This window comes from Octodon degus, unplaced genomic scaffold, assembly GCF_000260255.1.
Source record: "Octodon degus isolate 3935 unplaced genomic scaffold, OctDeg1.0 scaffold00094, whole genome shotgun sequence".
Lineage (NCBI taxonomy): Eukaryota > Metazoa > Chordata > Mammalia > Rodentia > Octodontidae > Octodon > Octodon degus.
In genome coordinates, this window is record NW_004524670.1 from 10,250,755 (window position 1) to 10,259,808 (window position 9,054).

The window sequence follows — 9,054 nt, forward strand, 5'->3', positions numbered from 1 at the left end:
TTTTTTTTTTGGCTTCTTAAGATAATGTCTTGCTATATAGTTCAGGCTAGCCTTAAACTCACTTCGTATCCCAGGCTGGTCTCAAACTCACAATGATCCTCCTGCCTCAGCCTCTTGAGTTCTGGGATTATAGGTGCATGCCACCAGGTCCAGCAAGACTTGTACTTCTGACTCACTTTTTCTGTTCATGTTTTTCTGCTATTTAATACCAGAGCCACACTGATGGGAGCTTTATAAAACTATGACTTAATTTTTGGCAAGGCTGGCCTTCCTGTTTTTAAAATGTATTTAGTACAGGGTCTATAGGTTCTTCAGGGTCTTACTACACAGATTGGACTGATCATTTAAGTGATTCTCCTGTTTTCAGCCTCCCAAGCACTTGGTGCCACCATGCCCAGTCTGTCCCCAGCTCAGTGCACCCCGGGTCAGGACCCGCATGGCACGCCAGGGGTCAAACCCAGTTCGCTGTGCTCTGCCTAAGCAGGGGCTTTAATCTGCTGAGCTATCTCATCTGCTCAAGGCTGGCCTTTCTTCAGCATTAATTTTTCAAAATTTGTTTTTTTCCTGGTCTACTTATTTGTCATGATTTGGTTCAATGTGTACATTACAATATTTAGAAATAATTTATCCTTCCTTTCTTTTTTTTTAAAAAAATATTTATTTGCTACAGGGTTTCCCCATGCAGTTCAGACTCATAGGGATTGTCCTATTTCAGCCTCCCCAGTGCTGAGATTACAGGCATGGGGTACCACACTGGATTTTGGGGCTAGCACGGCATGTGGTGCCAAGGATCAAACTCAGGTCCTTGTGCTTGCCAGGTGGGCATTTAGACCACTGAGCTGTCTCTCCAATTCTATCCTTCCTTTCAAACCAAAAAATTGAGTTTAAACCTGGTTGATCAAAGGGTGGTGGTCATACTATAGCTGAAAAAAATAATGAAGATTATGTAAAATAAGATGCTGATTCCTGAGAGAAGAGCTTAGTCAGCAGTTCCCCTGAGTCTTCCTGCAGGACATGCAGAGAGGCACTCAACGGCCCTCACACCTAGTCTGAGAGCATCGGTTTGTTTGCCTCAGTCCTGGCAGGACTCTGGCGCTTCAGCATCTTCGAAAAAAAACTTTTCCCCTCATATTTCTGCCTCTCCAAATCTAAGAGATCATCTAAAACTATACTAATTTTGAGAGCATGGTAACTTTGGTCATCATTTGACTGGCTCTCTCTGATTTTAGCTTTGTCTATAACCAAACTTGAATGTGGCTAATTTGTAAGTAGATAATTTAGAGGTTAATAAAACATTTTTTTTTTCTTTTTCAGACAGGGTCTCACTGTGCAGTTCAGTCTGGTCTTGAACTCACTTTGTAGCCCATGCTGTTCTCAAACTCCCAACAATCCTCCTGCCTCAACCACCCTAGTGTTGCGATTACAGGCTTCACCACCACACCAGGTTAAAAAAACAATTCTTGAATCCCTACTATATGCCAGGCAGGTACTACACACTTTATATGCATTAAATAATGTGATCCTTTCAAATAAAGAAAACAGGCTGAGTTGGGTGTGGTGGTGCACACCTGCAATTCCAGTACTCTGGAAGGCTAAAGCCCAGCAAGTAAGCAATTTAGTATAAACTTATCTCTAAAAAAGGCAGTGGGATGGGGAAGTAGGGGTTGAGAATGTAGCTCAGTATACAGATTCTCATTAAAAAAAAAAAAAGTTGAAATGAAGACACACTTAAGGTAAAATTCATTCCTGTATTCAAGCCCAGTCTTTTTCTAGGCCCTGTCTCAACTAACAAAAGGAGAATATGTTAATGAATCCTTTGACCTTTCCTCCACTGATGTTCTTTATGGAATCTAGGAGAAAGGGCTGTGCTAGGCAGGGCTGCTACCTGGGGTGAGGATTCCCAGGTTTAAACTAAAAATTGCCAAGATAACGTAAGGTATCAACACATGTATAGGAAGTTATTCACGGTAAACTCATCAGCAATTTCATGCTGAACAGTGTCTATGTGTATAAGTTAGCCACAATCACTGGAAAGACTGGTTTTCAAAAGCAGGCCTCTTTTTATACTATCCGCCTTCGTATCTCAAACCATATAACATGTGTTATTAGACACTCTGGTTCTCAGATAAGGAAACTGAAGCTCAGTATGTTCACGCAGCTTTACTGATAGGCAAATGAATGGCATAGGTAAGATTTGACCCCAATCTTTCATCTGTTTCTGCAACCTCTGAACTTTCTGCTGAAATTGGAATCATCTAACATACTCTGCAGCATGGATGGTGAACCTTTTGGAGACCAACTGCCTAAAGTGTAACTCCAAACTCACTTATCACAAGGTGCTAACACTGCATCTACCCCTGAATATATGACACCTAGCTGTTGGGTTGATGTTGGGGCAACTTGGCTTACATGCCAACAGAGGGCTCTGTGTGCCACACTTTTGCCACCACTGGTCTAGGGCTATGGAGTACACATGTACGCTCTTATTAAGAGCTAGGCATGGTGGCATGCACCTATAATCCCAGCACTGGGAGGCTGAGGCAAGAGAATCACAAGTTTGAGGCCAGCCTGGGCTACATAGCGAGTTCAAGGTCAGACTGAATTACACATGGAGACATTGTCTCAAAAAATAAAAACAAAACAAGAATAAAAGGCATGTTTCTGCTTTAACATTTAGAACTTGGACTTTAGTGCATGGTGGTAGATGTGGTCTAGTTTTAGTCTTCAGAATGTGGACAGCTAGCTTTTCTAGCACCTTTTATTAAAGAGGCTTCCAGTGAACATGTTTGCCCTCTGTCAAAGATAAGGCGTGCTAGCATTTGTATCTGCATCTTCTAATCTGTTCACAGATCCGCGGGTCTGTTTTTTTTTTTTTTTTTTTTGCCAGTACTATGCTGATTTTATTTTATTTTACTTTATTTAATTTTATTATTTTATTGTATTTTAGGGAAGGGTCTACAGGGTGTTCAGGGTCTCACTACTAGATTGGACTCGTAGTGATGTGCCTGTTTACAGTCTCCCAAGAGCTGGGATTACAGGTGCTCACCAACACACCCAGTCTCAATTGCCATCTCAGAGTGCCCCGGGGCGGGGCTGGGACCAGGACGGCAGGCCTGGGGATCGAAGCTCTGGCCCCTGCTCCTGCTTGCAGGTGCTCTAATCTACTAGCCATCTGGCCAGCCTTCATGCTGATTTCATCACAGTAGCACCGCAGTATAACTTCAAGTCAGGGGTTCTGATGCCTCCTGCCTTGCACTTGTTGCCCCAGATTGCTTTTGCTATTCTGGGTCTCTTCTGGTGCCTACAGATTTTTGGAATGTTTTCTCTAGATTTATGAGGTATACTAAAAGTATTTTGTTTGGGAATTCATTAAATAATGCCTAACTTTTTGGACCAATTTTGCATGTTTATGTCTGGTAATCTGAACAACTACTTTGAAAACAACAATATGCAATGTTACAACTATTGTTGAATTTCCATCACCTTGGTTTTTAAAAATTCTGCATTATTTCTAATATTTTAAAAAATATTTGTTATTCTACTAAAGATAAAAAAGTAAGATATCTGGTTAATTTATTATGGCTATCATGTTATAGATATTTTAACATTCTACCTAACGTTAACACTTTCTTCCTTTAAAATAGGAATGTTAGCACAAAGGATGTGTTCTACGACATTTCTACCAAGAAACTCCTCAAATACTTGGATGTAAGTGAAAATGTGAGACACTTTTTTCCTCTTGAGGGCAGCAGGATATCATTTGGACTGGTGACATCTGCATACTAAGAGTTAAGACTTCTATGTTGTAATTAACATGGAGAGCCTTACCTGACATGTGGATGTGGGAACGCCGCTGTAGTTATACCCTTCTGCACATGTCAGAAAAACATGCTTGTTCACGCTGAAATCGTCTCCATGAACAAGTATGTGAGTTAAGTTTGATGGCAAAGAACAATTTTTAGAACTGCAGGAGATCATCTCGGGGAACCAGTGACCATCCTTCTGGCAGGTAAATGTGTCCGTGTCTGTGTCCATCCTGTAGCCTTCCAAGCACCTGCAAAGGAAGTGCAACAGAAGGAGTGATTTAAAGAAAATATAATAAGTTCTTGACCTATTGTTGGAGTTACAAAGCTTAGTATACATTTTCTATAGTATAGCAAAAGAGGTTCATATTCAGATGGATGGCATTGCTGCGTAAGAACATTACCATAATGATATTAATAATAGATTAATAATAGATCAGTGCTTCGGGCCTTAGTAGTGTACGTTTTGCAAAGGGCAGGGAATAAAGAGATGGAGGGAGTGGGGGGAAGCGAGGTGAAGAGGAGATAAAAATAATTAAGCTGTGCTGTGCACCTGTAATAGCTCCCCATGATGAGTATGATCATTATGCGTTGCCAGGGTACTGATAAAGCAGTTTAAAAGCCTAAAGTTGCTTTATGTGTTATCGATGCTATTTATCATCATTGTGAGTAACATCATTACTGCCCTAATTTTATTGTAAAAACAGCTATCTGCTCAAGAAGTTTTAGTCTAAGTTAAAAATAGACTCATACTGCCAAAAACGTTTCTTGGATATACTAAGTGCTATTCTAGGGGCTACGTTTGACATTTCTCTTAATCCTGTATCTCCTGGATTAGGGTTGAAATTCAACTCAATGTGATTCTCAAATCTTCTATGATTTTCAAAATCTGCACTTCTTTATTAAGAAAGGTTTACAAAGCATTTATTATACTTACTCTCCTAAGTTTTCTACATATGTCAGTTCATTACATTCTCATGTCAATCCGATAGGTAGTACCTTTAGTCCCATTTTCCAGAAGATAAATCTTACACCAGGGAGATTAAGTAGCTTCCACAAGGCTGCACAGCTAAGGAATGGCAGAGCTGAGCCCTTACTTCCTAGTACAGCAGTGTAACAGAGTCCTAAAACCATAGACTCGAGGGGGAATCTGGCTCTGATGTCGGCTTTTACTACACTACACTGCCTTTTAAAAATGAAACCATTTAATTCACATTTATTTCTGGAAAACATTTTTAAGAACTCCCAACCTACTAGGCTTAGGAATCAGAGGTTTTGCAAACTTGTAGTTAATTTAATTATCAGACACTAAGTAAAGATTTGGAAGAGGATGTAATACCATGTGTTATGAAACAAAAAAGCAAGGAAATCTTGAGAAGCAGGTGACACTGTGGCTTCTCAGGATACTTGGCACACCAACACCCAAAGGTAAATTTTCAAATGTCTTTCAAAGCCAAGGAGGAATATTTTTGCTGATTAGTGCATGATATAGCCTTCTTTGGCTTCATTATTATTTCAAATTCCTCTTGGATCTACTTACTGCGATTAACAAAATTTGAAGTTGGGGCTAAGCTGTCCACAACAGAATATCTTAAGAAGAGTTGTTGAATTATTTATTAATCAAATTGAACATACCAATACATGAAGGCTAACCTGTAATACATTGAGAGATGTGAATAAAATTTAAAATGTCTTTGAAGGTTCCAATAAATACCTTTGAATACTTAAGTATTTACTCCAACAGAAATTTAATTCCCAAATTCCACATTTTTATCATTTGTAAAATAATACATTTTACAAAGGGAACTTTCCAGCAAAATATCATTATTTGGGCATTAGATGCTTAGTTTCTTAGAAATATGAATAGAAGGCCCTTTTGGAATACCTCCTTATTCATAAAAGTGTAAGCAATTGTTTTCCCAGGGGGCTTTTGCCTTAGCTTTTCTAGCATTTACATGTATGAATATTACCATCAGGTTATAATCATGAAGAAATTTACATCCTGTTGTTTCAAAAGGAGTTTCACAATTCCAGTGTTATTCAAGCTGGCTAGAGGATCTTGCTGTTTCATAATAGCCATAATAATTATATTAGAAACCACAATGTGACAAAGTATAGATTTTTTTTTGTAGAGCCAGTGGATTCTTTCATAATTATGCATAGAATAAATCCAAATGTTAAAAGATTTGGGCTTTGGAGAGCAGTCCAGAGACACTGTTATCTTCCCTATTAGCTAAATTTGTGACATACCACTTTTCATTTTATAATCCTCTTCCCTGCAGCCTCTACAGTCTCAGTCTTACCTGAGCTTCACTTTGCTTTCATAGGTGTGTTCCTCTCCAGTTGCCACTGCATTGGCGACAAATGGTGGGGGTCCACAAGACAGGGGCTCACAGACTGGGTAAGGTTGACTCCACATCCCTCTCTCTGTACAAACCAGCTCCGAGCTGCCTTGCATGACATAGCCAGGTCTGCAGCTGTACATTACTATGCTTTCCCGCAGAGGTCTCTTTTCACTGATGATTGCATTTGGTATCACTGGGAGAGAGCCACACAAGATGTGTTCACAGTGTGGGAAGCCAGAGCTCCATTGGCCATTGGCTTCGCAGGTGATTTCAGAAGGTCCCAGGAGATGGAAGCCCTTGAAGCACTGAATATTAACAGTCTCTCCACAATCAAAATCTGTCCTGTTGATAGTTCCACATGGAATTTCTGGAGTGGAACACCTACAAGATAGGCAGGAAGGTGGATTTCCACTCCAGGAGCCATTGGAAAGACATCTTCTCAAAGGACTTCCATGGAGCTTATAACCAGGAAAGCACTGATACTGTACATCTCTCCCATGATAAAAGGAAAACCCATGGGCAAGATCCTCAGGAGGCCCACAGCTGAGTGGTTTACAGAGAGGCACTTCTTCATCCCAATTACCATCTGACTGACAGGTGAGTTTTGGAGCACCATGTAGCACATAGCCCTCATGACAATGGAACACTACTTCCTTCATGAAGCCATAGTCCAACCCATCCATCATCCCATTTTCTATCTGTGCTGGGGCGGCACATTTGACAGGTACACAACTGGGAGTGACTCCACTCCAACTGCCATTGTCAAGACAAACACGACTGCTGGCTCCCTCAAGCAAGAACCCTTCAGTGCAAGTGTACTCAATCTCTTTTTGGAATGTGTACTTATCTCCTTCCACTTGGCCATTAGCCGGAACTGGGGGTGAGCCACAGTCCACAGGAATGCAAACTGGCTCTTCCCCATCCCAGTTTCTATTTTCCTGGCATGTTCTCCTCTCGGTGCCATTCAGTATATACCCAGGGTCACACTCATAGTGTACCACATTCAAGTATGCATAACTGTTCCCTTTGATGCATCCATTCATAATAGGCTTTGGCTTTTTACACAAAATGGCTTCGCAGCGAGGGGAAGCGCCACTCCACTTCCTATTCTGCAGACAAAGTCGTAGGTCAGGGCCCACTAGAATGTGCCCAGGTTTGCAGCTATACTGCACGGCGCTGCCCATGGTAGTCTCTGCAAAATGCAAAAAGCCATTTTCAGGAGCAACAGGCAAGTCACATTCAATTGAAATACAGGAAGGGGCACTGCCATTCCATGTTCCATCTTCCTGGCAGATCAGCATAGGGTTCCCCAAAAGTTCATATCCTGGGTTACAGGTGTATAAAACCATAGTGCCATACAGAAAGTTGGAGGAATGTGTAGCCTGACCCTCCTTTTTATTTTCCAAGGTTTTAGCTACTGCTCCCAAATGATGAGGAGGGTGAGAAGTCAGGTATGGGACTTCCATCATGTCCACTTCTTGGTCAAAATATTCCTGGCTGTCTTTGACTTTAGTACAGTCTCCAAAGTCTATGTGAGGAGGGAGACCACAATCTATGGGTACACACGTTGGGACGGAGCTTGACCACCCAGACTCTTCACAGGTCTGCATGGCATGACCAGCCACCTGAAACCCAGGGAAGCAGCTGTAGATGATTACAGCACCATGGCTGTAATCTGCGCCTTCTACAAAACCATTTTCAATGGGTTGTGGGGGATTACAGTGGATGGCATTGCAAGATGGGGCATCTACATCCCAGTCACCTGTCTCTAAACAGGTCAAGGCATTGGGACCTTCAAGCCGGAAGCCTCGGTCACAAGAGTACATGACAGTCTTTCCATAGTGAAGATTTGTGTAAGAGAATTTGCCATGCAAAATCTCCTTGGGCTGTGGGCACTCAATTGGTTTACAGGTTGGTTTTCCTCCGAGCCAATGACCACTTTCTCCACAAAGGGTAGTAGTGTTTCCCACCAGCTCAAAGCCGGGTTTACAAGTGTAGAGAGCTGTGCTGAGATAAGCCAAGCCTTGCACGTCCACCATGCCATTGGGGATGTCCTCAGGTTGGGGGCATTCTACTGGAACACATTCTGGCAGTGGAGAGCTCCAGGTGCCATCAGCTTGGCAAACAGTGGCAGGATTCCCTCTGAGGAAAAAGCCTTCTACACAAGAATACATGACCGTATTTCCAAAGTGCAGAACAGAAGAAGGTGCAGGAGCACCGAAGGGAATTAGGGGAGGTGGACGGCAAAGAACCATCTTACATACAGGAAAAGAGTTGTTCCACTGCTGGGATGGCAAGCATTTCAGAACTGAAGGGCCTTTCAGGACGTGCCCCTCTCTACAAGAAAGTGTCACCACCCCTACCTCAGAAGTTAACTCCTTCAGTATGAGCTGATTGTCCAAGAGGGGTGGGTCTGGGCACTTGGCAAGCACGCACTTTGGGTTGTTTAGCTTCTTATTCCATTTGCCAGATTTCTGGCACGTCCAGAAATGATCACCAATAAGTTCATAGCCTTCGTTACAGAAAAACTGAACCTTGGATCCTACTTCGAAGCTGTCTCCTCTTGTGAAGCCATTCTGGATCGCAGGAGGCTTCCCACAGTGCAGAGGGGTGCATGACAGAGGGGATTCGCTGTGCCAGTGGCGATTGGCTTGGCAAACAAACACGGGACTTCCGACTGGCCTATAGCCTGGGTTACACTGATACCTCACTTGGCTCTCAAACGTCCTGCCAGTTGTGTGCTGAGTAACAGGGAGAAAAGAAGTGAGTGCAGGGCATAACATGGACAGCACAGTTGTTTAAACATCTCAATAGCCAAAAAGAACAACACTAGAAGAAAAAGGAGAAACAAAGTATCAGAGTGAATCCATTAGAAGCAAATAAAGATTTGTGGGTTTTTCCCAGTT

At 42.1% G+C, this 9,054-nt stretch overlaps 1 protein-coding gene across 1 annotated transcript in view; it reads right to left on the bottom strand.

Annotated features, from left to right (window-relative positions):
* The window catches only part of Svep1 (sushi, von Willebrand factor type A, EGF and pentraxin domain containing 1), a 217,470-nt gene that overhangs the window by 32,504 nt on the left and 175,912 nt on the right, over window positions 1-9,054 (bottom strand). Inside the window, exons 38-39 of the mRNA XM_004638106.2 lie at window positions 6,107-8,889; window positions 3,829-4,054 (exon numbers count right to left, since the gene is read on the bottom strand). Coding sequence (XP_004638163.1) covers window positions 3,829-4,054; window positions 6,107-8,889 — 3,009 coding nt within the window. The remainder of the gene's footprint in view (window positions 1-3,828; window positions 4,055-6,106; window positions 8,890-9,054) is intronic.